The sequence below is a fragment of the Myodes glareolus genome, chromosome 7, assembly GCF_982192425.1.
Source record: "Myodes glareolus chromosome 7, mMyoGla1.1, whole genome shotgun sequence".
NCBI lineage: Eukaryota > Metazoa > Chordata > Mammalia > Rodentia > Cricetidae > Myodes > Myodes glareolus.
The window spans coordinates 22740657-22753865 of record NC_142032.1 but is presented as its reverse complement, the minus strand read 5'-3'; the positions used below and the strand labels follow the sequence as shown (position 1 = coordinate 22753865).

The 13209-nt window shown below is 35.4% G+C and overlaps 1 protein-coding gene across 2 annotated transcripts in view; it reads right to left on the bottom strand.

Moving 5' to 3' along the window:
* Positions 1 to 5410: 5410 nt before the first annotated feature.
* LOC146893652 (uncharacterized) overlaps positions 5411 to 13209 on the bottom strand; it is an 8670-nt gene continuing 871 nt past the window's right edge. The window contains exons 2-4 of one of the 2 annotated variants that reach the window (XM_087907917.1): positions 10574 to 10663; positions 7424 to 7758; positions 5411 to 6159 (exon numbers count right to left, since the gene is read on the bottom strand). In XM_087907917.1, the coding sequence (XP_087764043.1) occupies positions 6113 to 6159; positions 7424 to 7758; positions 10574 to 10644 (453 nt within the window). In that variant the 5' untranslated portion in view covers positions 10645 to 10663 and the 3' untranslated portion in view covers positions 5411 to 6112. The remainder of the gene's footprint in view (positions 6160 to 7423; positions 7759 to 10573; positions 10664 to 13209) is intronic. The other variant, XR_015738347.1, reaches the window with a different exon arrangement.

Here is a 13209-nt window from a genome sequence, read left to right as displayed (position 1 = left end):
AAAATGACAAATCCAGAAACTAGTACCTAAACCTATAATCACCCCAAACCCAGATATTAGATGCCAGCATAAGAACACAATTAATATTAGACAGAATAAGGTGACTCCTCTGGAGCACAAATATACAGCCAAAGTAGGTCACGTCTATTCCAACATAACTGTAGCACAAGAAAAACATCATAAAACAACTAGAGGATAATGATAATTATTTAAAGCAGAAATTCATAAATCCCTTCAAGAAATCCAGGAAAACTTAAATATTGTGATGAATGGGTAAATCTATTAAAGAAATTCAAGAAAACACTAACAATCAAAGAAAATGAGCAATAAATCCCTTAAAGAAATTTAAAAACGCATAAACAAACCAAGGAAGGAAATAAATAAAACTGTTCAAGACTTGAAAATGAAAAGAGAAACAATAAAGAACACAATAGAGAGAGGAAATTCTATAAAAAAATTAGAGGTTACATAGGAACTACAGAGGTAAGTTTCACACACAAAATACAAGAAAATGGAGCTATCCTCAGACTTTGAAGATAGATTAGAGGAAATGGAAATAATGGTCAAGGAAAACTTTTTATCCAAAAACCTTGTAAAACAAATGATTCAGGAAAATATGGGTCACTGATATGGGATCCCATCTGTATGCTGTGAATACCATTGATGAATAAAGGCCTGTTAATTGGGCATAACTTAAATAGGTGGGGAAAAACTAAACTGAATGATGGGAGAAAGAAAGAAGAGTCAGGGAGAAGCCATGTAGCCCTGCAGGACAAAGATGCCAGAACTTTGCCGGTAAGCCACTGCAAATGGAGATACACAAATTAATGGAGATGGGTTTAATTAATATAAAGAAGTTAGCAAATAATAAGCTCGAGCTAATGGGCCAAGCAGTGATTTAATTAATACAATTTCTGAGTGATTACTTTGGGGCTGAGCAGCTGGAATCAAAACCAGCTGCCCTCCTCCAATAAATTTGCACCCACTTGGCCAAGTAAAATCCATGTAAAACCTGAGAAGTCTTCTAGGAATTCTAGATGCCAAAAACCAAAGTTTAGTGCATTTTTTGTCTTAATGATCTTTGCTTGCTGGCATCACACTGCGACTCCTTCAAAAGTGGTTTTTCTGATTCAGCAGTAGCAGGGAAAAAAAGCCAAAGATTTGAAATGCCAGCTTTTTGAGCTGTGCTGCCAGTGTGAACTCTGACACTTTCTGGAGGTTCAGCTATGCAGAATTTAAATGGGGTTGTGAACAGAGTGCTACAACTTGCTTACGGACAACAAAGACTGACTGTGTGCCTAATAATGGGGCTGTGAGCATGTCTCTCAGAGGCAGCAAACAGCTCCACCATGCTGGACTGGGTGGGGCAATCAGACAGTGCCCTATTTCCCATAGCAATGGTGCTTCTTAAGTTCACAAGAAGGGTTTAAGCACTTCTGGTAAGAAAAAGATAATGACAGATATGCAATAAAGTAACCTTTAGATGGAAAAGACCTCTAAATGAGTTACAGTATTGGATAAATGTACATAGGCTTGGGAGAAAGAAGAAAAATATTACAGAGATTTGGAAAAGAAGTAAATGGTTTAAAAATATAAAACAAAGTCTTTTATGAGACAGAGAGCAGACAGGAATAGATTAAAGAAGTAATAAGCGACATAAAGCTAGAAAATACACAGAGAATCTGGAATATATATGTGTGTGTGTGTATGTGTGTGTGTGTTTTCTTTGATTTTATTCACTGCAAAGGAGCCAACATATATACTTTAAAGGTATCATGAATACAAAATATGGGTCTAAGGATATGTTGCTTTGAAAAAGAGGTTCTTCTTTTGTTCCAACTGAAGATGAGAACTTGGTATTTTTACAGACTAATGTGGTTTGATGGGTCAAGATCTCCTGAAAGATCACCTTGAACACCCCTCAAAAATTACTTTGTCCAGTAAATAGCAGGAAGCAGTTTGGAGAAGAACCATGACCATATTCCCAAATATTGTTTATAAATGTTTTCTTGTATTTAAAGGGGGATATAATATAGAAATTTACAGTGGTATAGATCTTGATTCATTGATACAAATTTAAGGGCAATTTTCTGTATATATATATATATATATATATATATATGTGTGTGTGTGTGTGTGTGTGTGTGTGTGTGTGTATAATATATACTATATTTTATATAAAACACACACACACATATATATATCTATATTTCTGTTCATGATTAAGGTATTGTGACTATGTAGTTCATTTAAAAATGTCATATATAATTAAGAAATATAGGTTAATTGATAATCATCTAGATTTTCTAGTTATATAGAGATAAATTTCAGATAAATAAAAATTTTTCAAACCTTTCAAAAACTACAGAATATTGCATTTAAAATTTTTAAGAACTTAGGCTGGCTCAGAGGTTAAGATCACTGACTGCCAGAGGGTTTGAGTTCAATTCCCAGCAACCACATGGTGGCCCACAGCCATATGTAATGAGATCTGGTGCCCTCTTCTGGCCAGCAAGCATACAAACAGACAGAGCACTATATGCATAATAAATAAATAAATCTTTTTTAAAAAAGAACTCAGGACTTTTAATGACAATGAGACACATCTGCTCCTGGCAGCACCAATTACTTCAAGAGGAAGGTGATCATTGAAGAGACTCCTTATGTAGTTTGATAGTCATTTGGGCAAGAAGTTACTCTTTCCTGGACTGCTTAATTGGATATGTAGACCCAAATAAAAATAACTGCTAAACTTGTCTAAAGGTGAGATGGCCTTTGGGGTTCCTGCTTCATGAAAGAGTCTGCTAGACGTTCTTCAGAATTCAGAAGAAAGTGAATGAACACTGCCAATTTAGGTGAAACTATATTTGAAATTTCCTGCTTCATGTAAAATTTTGATGTATACTATGGGCCTGTAGGCTGGAGACTGGTGTCACAACATTACAGAAGAACTTTGGGTGGCTGTTCAGGCAGTAAGATGTCTCTGTCAATTCTAGAGTTTTGAAAGTTTCTTACAATGTACTTCCTGTTTTCTTAGTTAAAATTATATTCTTCTGGAGTCTTTGATAGAGTTGAAAAATTTATAGTTTTAGTTTTTCTTAGTTAAGATAAAAGTTAAAGTAGATGTAAATATTATGACTGTAACTCTAGCTTGATATTTGTTTTGTTGTATGTAATTTTACTATGTGAAAGTAAAAACCTTCCTTTTTATTTAAACAGAAAATCAGAAAAGAGAAAAAGAGACACCAGAACTTTGCCATTAAGCCACTGCCAAATTGTGATACATAGATTAATAGAAATGGGTTAAATTAACATGAAAGAGTTATCCAATAAGAAACTAGAGTGAATAGCCAAAGCAGTGTTTTAAATATATAGTTTCTGTGTGATTCTTTCTGGAATCTGAGCAGTCCGGAACAAACAAGTGGCCCTTATTACAACAGGTCATTGTTAAAAGACAAAACCTGAGAATAATAAAGAGAAAGGAAGGAGAAGAAGCCTACCTCAAAGTTCAGAAAATGTTTGCAACAAAATCATATAAGAAAATTTTCTTAACCCAAAGAAGGATATGCTTAAAAAGGTACAAAAGAGTATAGAACAACAAATAGATACAACCAGAAAAGAATGTCCCCTCACCACATAATAATAATAATAATAATAATAATAATAATAATAATAATAATAAACCTCAAAGTACAGAACCAAGGAAGAATATTAAAATTTGGAATGGAAAAGGAATAAAAACATATAATGGCAGAATTAGTAGAATGACAACAGATTCTCAATGGAGTCTCTAAAAGCAGAACAGGCCTGGAATGAAGTGTTACAGACACTCAGAGTTCTAAAATGACAGACTTAACTATTATGCTTAGAAAAATTATCAATCACAATATATGTAGAAATTAAGACATACTGTGATCAAGACAAATTAAAAATATCTATCTCCATGTACAAACCTACGTAAAGGTAGCAGGAAAAAAAACTTTCAATTTAAGAAGGCTATAGCAAAAAACCTGGAGACAAGCTAGATATTAATCAACCAAAAAATGGATAAAGAAAAACATGATACAGTTACACAATGGAGTATTACTTAGCAGTAAAAAACAATGACATCTTGAAATTTTCATGCAAATGGATGGAACTAGAGAAATACATCCTGAATGAGATAATCCAGACCCAGAAAGAGGAACACAGTGATCTTATATCACTCATAAGTGGATATAAGATGTAAAGCAAAAGATAATGAGCTTATAGTCCACAACCCCAAAGAAGCTAGGTATCAAGGAGAGCATAAGAGAAACATATGAAGATCTCTATGGGAAGAAGAAATAGACAAGATCTCCTGAGATAATTGGGAGCATAGTGGTTGGAGGAAAAGGTAGGGCAGAAGGAGAGGAGGAGGAGAGAAGTAAAGAGAGCAGGACAACTTGAGGGAACAGGATGGTCAAGAAGGGGAAAGAAGAGAAAGGGAGAGCAAGGAAAAAGATATATTGATTGAGGAAGCTATTGTGGGTCTATAAAATATTCTGGCACTAGAGAAATTCCCAGGAATTCACAAAGGTGACCCCAGCTAATACCCTAGGCAATTGTGGAGAGGGTGCCTGAACTGACCTTACCTATAGTCAGATTGAAGACTATCTTAAATGTCATCATAGAATCTTCATTTAACAACTAATGGAAGCAGATGCAGGGATCTGCTGCAGAACACTGGGTAGAGCTCCCAAAGTCTAATCAAAAAGAGGGAGGAGTAAATTTATGAACAAAAGAATCAACAAAATGATGGGGATATCCACTGAAACAGCTTGCTGAGCTAATGGTAGCTCCCTGACTCTGGCCTGATAGTAGGGGAACCAGTATAAGATCAAACTAGATCCTCTGAATATGTGTAACAGTTATATGGCTGGGGAAGACTGTGGGGCCACTGGCAGTAGGACCAGGATTTATCCCTACTGCTTATACTAATTTTTGGTGCCCATTGTTTTTTGGAGGAGCCTAGATATAGTGGGGAAGACCTTCTTCCTGCCTCAAAGCAATATACTCGTCTTTGTTGGCTTCCCATGGGAAGCCTTACCCTCTCTGAAAAATGGATGGGGACTGTGGTGGGAGAAGGGTGAAGGGAACTGGAGGAGCGTATGGAGAAGGAACTTGCATTGGTAGTTAAATGAGAAAGCATACTTTAAAAAAAATTAATTAAATAGAAAAGAATGTGGAGGGTGTGAGAAATTGTTTTTCCCAAAAAGAGTTTCACAATAGGTGTAGCAAATACCAAATATTTAGTCCCAGAAACTTACATAAAAACAACATGATACAAAATTAATGTATGTTTTTATATCTTTTGAAATACATATTTTATACAAGTATGGATGTCACAACCATTAATAAAGAAGGATGATACAAATTTGGAAGATATCACTATGTTACCAATAGAATTTTATGTTTACTAATAATGAAGAATGGATTCATGTAAGTTGTGAACAGTACATAAAACTAGACATCATCATATATAAAGAAGTACTCTAAACTTAAAAAGACAAAAATTGTGTTGTCCCTCTCATATGTGTAAACCAAAACATGCAAATATACATATGGTATATTTATAACTTTCATAGTATATTGTGAAAAGGAAGCAAGACGTGATGTTAGTTTTCAACTTGAACACATCCAGAATTAATTATATTCCAAAAATAGAGAGCATGCCAATGAGAGATTTTTTTCCTTAATTTGAAACAGAAAGATATTCTTATGATGATTGTCTTGAGTCAGTTACATGGATGTCTTTAATATGGATATTGAGACAGGAAGACACAATATAATACCAGCCATGCCTTCTGCAGTATGTATATATATGCATATGTATATACAAAAATATGTGTGTATTTATTAATTTAAACAATAACTTTATTTATATCATTTACATGTATATATAATAACCAATAAAACAAAAGATGCCATAGATTGAAAAGATAACCATACAAAAAGAAAATACAAAAATTGAAACTTTTGGATGAGAAAAGGTAAGTAGAAATGATATGATTACACAATAATCTCAAAATTAAATTGTTTTCAGGTAATAATTTATCCTTCTTCAGCTTGTGTCTCACAAAGATGTTTATAACTAAACAGTTGGACCTCTTTCTTTGTCATCAAATTCAGAAGAGAAGCCTGCAAAAAAGATGTAAAATTTATAAATTTGAGAGTAATAAAAGTAAGTTCTTTATATAAGAAACTATGTTAGTATAAAAGGATATTTTTAGGATGACAAAAGTTATGATAGAAAGTGGTTTAGGTGTAAAACTTTGGACTCCCCAAGATAGGAGAGATAATAGAATACTTTCTATTCAAATTTTCAAATACTACATAACTTGAGACATTGTGAATGAAATTCTTACATGATAATTTTTCTTATGGTAAGTAGATTTGCTGTGATAGAGTTAGAACTTTTGCTTTTTATTTAGATAAAATGAGGTAGTGTTATAAGATATTTAGCCACACTGTGAAACTCCAAATTTGTGTTAATAAAACTTACCTTGGGACAGGGGGCTGAGCAAGTGACTCATTGACAGGAAGTAGCCATAGAAAGGACAGAGGAGTCAGAAATAAGGATAAAGGGATGCACAGAAAGGAGAAGGGAGTCAATTAGAGATTCACCTCCTCTTTCATTTGGGATGTCTGAGGAGATGTTACTCTTGTTTGGTGCCTGGCCAAAAAGGAAGGTCAATTAGTTGCTTATTAGTTTCTCTGATCTAAGGGGATTTTACCCCCATATTTGACTCTTGAGTCTTTACTGGTACATAGATTGATAAAGACTGAGATAAAAACCTACATTTGACAGCCACACCCTAGGCAGTTCCAGAGATATGAGAATTCCTACCAGGTCATGTTGAAATAATTCTTTTAATATTCAAGTAACTTTATTTTCTCTACTCATTGAGTGGTGTGGAAAGTCCTTTTGTATATGCGCTGATTTTATTGGTTTTTAAAGAAGTTGTGTTCAGTCAATGGCTTAACAGAATATAGTCAGGCTGGAAGATATATATATATAGAGAGAGTAGGAAGTGTTAGGAAGAAGCCATGTAGCTGCCTTTGGAGACAGATGCCTCTGCTGAAGCCTATCGGAACTTTCCCAGTAGGCTACATGGTGATACACAGATTAATAGAAATGGGTTAATTTAAGATATAAATATAGCCAGAAACACAATTAAGGTATTGGTAAAACATTATTTCAATCAATACAGATTTCTATGTGGTTATTTTGGGTCTGAGCAGCCATGAAACAAACAAGCAGTCTTAGGTTAATATAGGTTAATAGGTAGCCATATATAATAGTCAAGCTTGTACTCATGTTAGTTAGATTTTCTAGATATGTAGAGATATATTTCAGTTAGATAGGTATTCTTCAAATATTTCAGAAACTGTAGGGAGTCACCTGGAGAAATCGCTATTATAAGATGGCGCAGGTAGTCCTGCAGTTTAGAGGTAAACAAGTCCTTATTTGGTATTGCCGCGTGGGGCTGAGCACCCTTTGCCTGCACATGTGCAATTGAGCCTTGTCCCTGGCCAATCTTGAGGCCCCGGGCATCAGCAGAATGGTGTTCACCAATCAGGACAGTACCCGAGTCCGTCCACCCTACAAAAGCAGCTGCTGCTTGGCTTTTGCTCTTTCTTGCTTCCTGCTCTCCCTTCAACCAAGAAGTTCCAATAACGTGTGATTTGAGAAGAATCCTCAATTTGTGGTCGTTCTTCCTTGCTGGCCAATGGGTCCTAGATAAAGGTACAGCAGATACTAAGAGACCATGGATGCAAGCCAAGACTGCTATATCCAGCCAAGCTATCATTCACTATCAAAACAAAATGTTCCAGGATAAAAACAAATTTAAACAATACATAGGCAAAAATCCAGCCTTACAGATAGTAATAGAAGGAAAATCACAACCCAAGGAATCTAACATTGCCAACTCTGCCTACAATAACTCAGACATCTAGCGACCGTTCACAAGCACAACTCAAAGAATGGAAACACACAAACTCTACTATCCCCAAATAAATAAATAAATAAATGAATAAAATAACCGGAGTCAACAACCACTGGTTATTAATATCACTTAATATCAATGGACTCAATTCACATATAAAAAGGCACAGACTAAGAGATTGGATACTAAAACAGAATCCAACATTCTGCTGTTTACAAGAAACACACCTCAACCACAAAGACAGACATCTACTCAGAGTAAAGGGTTGGGAAAAGGTTTTTCAAGCAAACGGACCTAAGAAAAAGCAGGGGCGGCCATTCTAATTTCTAACAAAATTGACTTCAAACTAATATCAATCAGAAGAGATGGAGATGGACATTTTATACTCATAAGAGAAATAATTCATCATGATGAAGTCTCAATCCTGAATATCTATGCCCTTAATACAAAAGCACCCACTTATGTAAAAGAAACACTTCTAGAACTCAAGGCTGTCATCAAACCACACACACTAATAGTAGGAGACTTCAACACAGCAATTTCACCAATGGACAGCTCAACCAGACAGAAACCTAACAGAGAAATCAAAGAATTAATAGAGGTAAAGAATCAAATAGACTTAACAGACATCTATAGAACATTTCACCCATATTGGAAAGAATAGACCTTCTTCTCTGCAGCTCATGGAACCTTCTCAAAAATTGACCACATACTCGGTAACAAAACAAACTTCCACAGATACAAAAAATATTAGTAACCACCTGTGTCTTGTTGGATCACCATGGATTAAATTTAGAATTCAACAACAATGCTACCCACAGAAAGCCTACAAACTCATGGAAGCTGAATACTCAACTACTGAATCACCCCTGGATCAAGGAAGAAATAAAGAAAGAAATTAAAGTCTTCCTTGAATTTAATGAAAATAAAGACACAACGTACTCAAACCTATGGGACACTATGAAAGCAGTGCTAAGAGGAAAGTTCATAGCACTAAGTGCCCAATTAAAGAAAACAGAGAAAGCACACATTGGAGACTTAACAGAACACCTGAAAGCTCTAGAAAAAAAAGAAGCAAACTCACCCAGGGGAGTAGAGGACAGGAAATAATCAAACTGAAAGCTGAAATCAACAAAATAGAAACACAGAAAACAATCCAAAGAATCAATGAAACAAAAAACTGGTTCTTGCAGAAAATCAACAAGATCGACGAACCCCTATTCAAACTAGTGAAAGGGCAGAGAGAGAACACGCTAATTAATAAGATCAGAAATGAAAAGGGGGACATAACAACAGACAAAGAGGAAATTCAGAGAATCATTAGATCTTACTACAAAAGCCTGTAAGTCACAAAATTGGAAAATGTGAAAGAAATGGACATTTTTTTTAGGTAAGTACCATATGCCAAAGTTGAACCAACACCAGGTGAACAATCTAAATAGACCTGTTAGTCGCGAAGATTAGAAGCTGTTATCAAAAACCATCCTACCAAAAAAGCCCATTACCATATGGTTTCAATGCAGAATTCTACCAGAACTTCCAAGAAGAGCTAATACCTATAATCCTTAATGTATTTCACAATATAAAAACAGAAGAGTCATTGCCAAATTCTTTTTATGAAGCTACAGATACTCTGATACCAAAACCACACAAAGACTCAACCAGGAAAGAGAATTACAGGTCAATCTCACTCAAGAACATCGATGCAAAAATTCTCAATAAAATCCTGGCAAACAGAATCCAAGAACACATTAGAAAAATAATCCATTATGATCATGTAGGCTTCATCCCAGAGATGCAGAGCTGGTTCAACATACACAAATCTATCAATGAAATCCATCATATAAATAAACTGAAAGAAAAAAAACCATATGATCATTTCATTAGATGCTGAAAAAGCATTTGACAAAATTCAACACCTCTTTATGATAGAGGTCTTGGAGAGATTAGGGATACAAGGTTCATACTTAAGTATAATAAAAGCTATTTACAGCAAGTCTACAGCTAACATCAAATTAAATGGAGAGAAACTTAAAGCCATTCCACTAAAATCACGAACTCGACAAGGCTGTCCACTCTCCCCATACCTCTTCAATATAGTGCTTGAAGTTCCAGTAATAGCAATAAGACAACATAAGGGGATCAAGGGGATTCAAATTGGAAAGGAAGAAGTTAAACTTTTGTTATTTGCAGATGATATGATAGTGTACATAAACACCCAAAACTCTACCAAAGAACTCTTACAGCTGATAAACACCTTTAGTAATGTTTCAGGTTACAAAACCAACTCCAAAAAATCAGTTGCCCTACTATACACAAAGGATAAAGAAGCAGAGAGGAAAATCAGAGAAACATCGTCTTTCACGATACCCACAAATTGCATAAAATATCTTGGGGTAACTCTAACCAAGGAAATGAAAGATCTATTTGACAAGAACAATAAGACTTTGAAGAAAGAAATTGAAGAGCATTCCAGAAAATGGAAGGATCTCCCCTGCTCTTGGATTGGGAGGATCAACATAGTAATAACGGCAATTCTACCAAAAGCAATCTGTAGATTCAATGCAATCCCCATCACAATCCCATCAAAATTCATCACAGACCTTCTGCTCCTCATTTGGACCTTGGTAGATAAGTCCAGTGCTCCATACTCGGTCTCTGTCTCTATCTCCATCCATTGTCAGATGAAGGTTCTATGGTGATATGCAAGAAATTCATCAGTGTGGCTATAGGACAAGGCCAGTTCAGGCACCTTCTCCTCTGCTGCCCAAGGAACAATCTGGAAACCTCTCCTTGGACCTGGAAACCCCTCTAGAATCAAGTCTCTTGCAAACCCTAAAAAGCCTCCCTTAATTAAGATATTTACTTCCCTTCTCACATATCCACCCTTCCTCCGTTCCACCCATCCCATTCCCCCAAACTTTCCCAAATCCTCACCTTCTCCCTTTTGTCTACCCATCTCCCCTTACATCAACTCCCCCCACCCTCTTGCACCCAAGTTTTGCCTGGCAATCTTGTCTACTTCCAATATCCAGGAGGATAACTATATGATTTTCTTTAGGTTCACCTTCTTATTTAGCTTCTCTAGGATCACAAATTATAGGCTCAGTGTCCTTTAATTATGGCTAGAATCCACTTATGGGTGAGTACATATCATATTCCTCTATTTGGGTCTGGGTTACCTCACTCAGTAAAGCGTTTTCTATTTCCATCCATTTGCATGTAAAATTCAAGATGTCATTGTTTTTCAACACTCTGTAAAACTCCAGTGTGTATATGTTCCATACGTTCTTTAACCATTTTTCTATTGAGGGGTACCTAGGTTGTTTCCAGGTTCTGGCTATTACAAAAAGTACTGCTATGAACATAGTTGAACAAATGCTTTTGTAGTGTGATAGGACATCTCTTGGGTATATTCCCAAGAGTGGAATTGCTGGGTCTTGAGGGAGGTTGACTCCCAGGTTCCTGAGAAACTACCACACTGATTTCCAAAGTGGCTGCACAAATTTGAATTCCCACTAATAATGGATGAGTGTTCCCCTTACTCCGCATCCTCTCCAGCATAGGCTATCATTAGTGTTTTTGATTTTAGCTATTCTGACAGGTGTAAGATGTTATCTCAGAGTTGTTTTGATTTTCATTTTTCTGATCACTAAGGAGGTTGATCATGACCTTGAGTGTCTTTTGGCCGTTCGAAGTTCTTCTGTTGAGAATTCTCTGTTCAGTTCAGTACCACATTTTTTAATTGGGTTAATTAGAGTTTTAGTGTCTAGTTTCTTGAGTTCTTTGTATATTTTGGAGATCAAACCTTTGTCTGATGAGGGGTTGGTGAAGACATTCTCCCAGTCAGTAGGTAGCCTTTTTGTCTTAATGACAGTGTCCTTTGCTTTACAGAAGCTTCTCAGTTTAAGGAGGTCCCATTTATTCATTGTTGTTCTTACTGTCTGTGCTACCAGGGTTCTGCCTAGGAAATGGTCCCCTGTGCCCATGTCTTGTAGACTACTTCCCACTTTCTCTTCTATCAGGAGGGAAATGGGAGTTAGGGAGAAGGCAGAAATATTTTAATAATAAAAAATAAAAAAATAAAAAAGCAAGGAAAATGGAGACCATTTGAGTGCAGAAGCCCATCTTTCTTTCAGTGTTCTATGATTCTTATATTCTATTAAAGGAAAAGTTCGTCTAAAGCATTGTACTGACTTACAAATATACCAGAACAAGTATCACTCTGGGCATGAAAAGAAATCTACTAACACATTTTATTCAAATCTATTCTTTTGGATTTTAGAGCAATAATTTCTGCTTACTTCTTGGTAAATAATAAGCGTAACCATGGCTTTGCGTAATTGATGCTTATCTTAGCTCCCTTTGTAGATATTTTTGTAATCTTTGAACAGGATTACAAAACTTGTTCAAATATTTCTGACTTCTGTGTAAAAACAATGATGACATAATTATTAACTAGATTCATGTTTACTGTGAATGTTAGTGACTATGGTCAGTACAGTGCCATAGTCCACTGTCACAAATTTGCGATGGCTATAAATAAATGAATGCTTTTTCACGGGGAAGGGGGCAAAATTAAAAAGGTGTAGGTTGTTAGAAATATCCCCTTAGGCTAAGGAACTTGAATACTTAGTACTCACTTGATGGTGCTATTATGTGAGGTTTAGGTCATGTCAAATATTGTTACTGTCTAGAGACTATTGTGGTTATTCATTTTACTACAGCATTGGTTGGACAAGGAGAATTCTCACAACTTTCTTTAAGAATCTATGGTAAAGTTTTGGAAGTATGCATGCCCATTAGATAGTCACTTTGGTTTCTAAATTCTTTCAGCTCTGAGCTGTGAGACACTGGCAGTTCTTTATTTCCCATTACCTGTAGGATAAAAAAAAGGTCTTTCATAGTTAAACTACACAACACTGAAAAACAGCTTTCTTTAGCTAAAAGAAAATATATATATTTTTTGATTCAAGATGTATGACTGGTAGCTATGTTTTGTTATCTTAGTTTTATAAATGACCAAAAATGAAATGAGGTGTAAGACTTACATTGTTAAACAAAATATGTCCAAATATTCAATAATCAAAGAAGCATTTTAAATATGCATGACCATGTGGTGCACAAATATTTTTCTAGCCATTGGGACAATATAGCAAAAAATTATCAGTTTGAGGTCAACATAAGCTACATAGTAAAACTTTGTTAAAAAAATAAATACATTTCATGGGATATACAA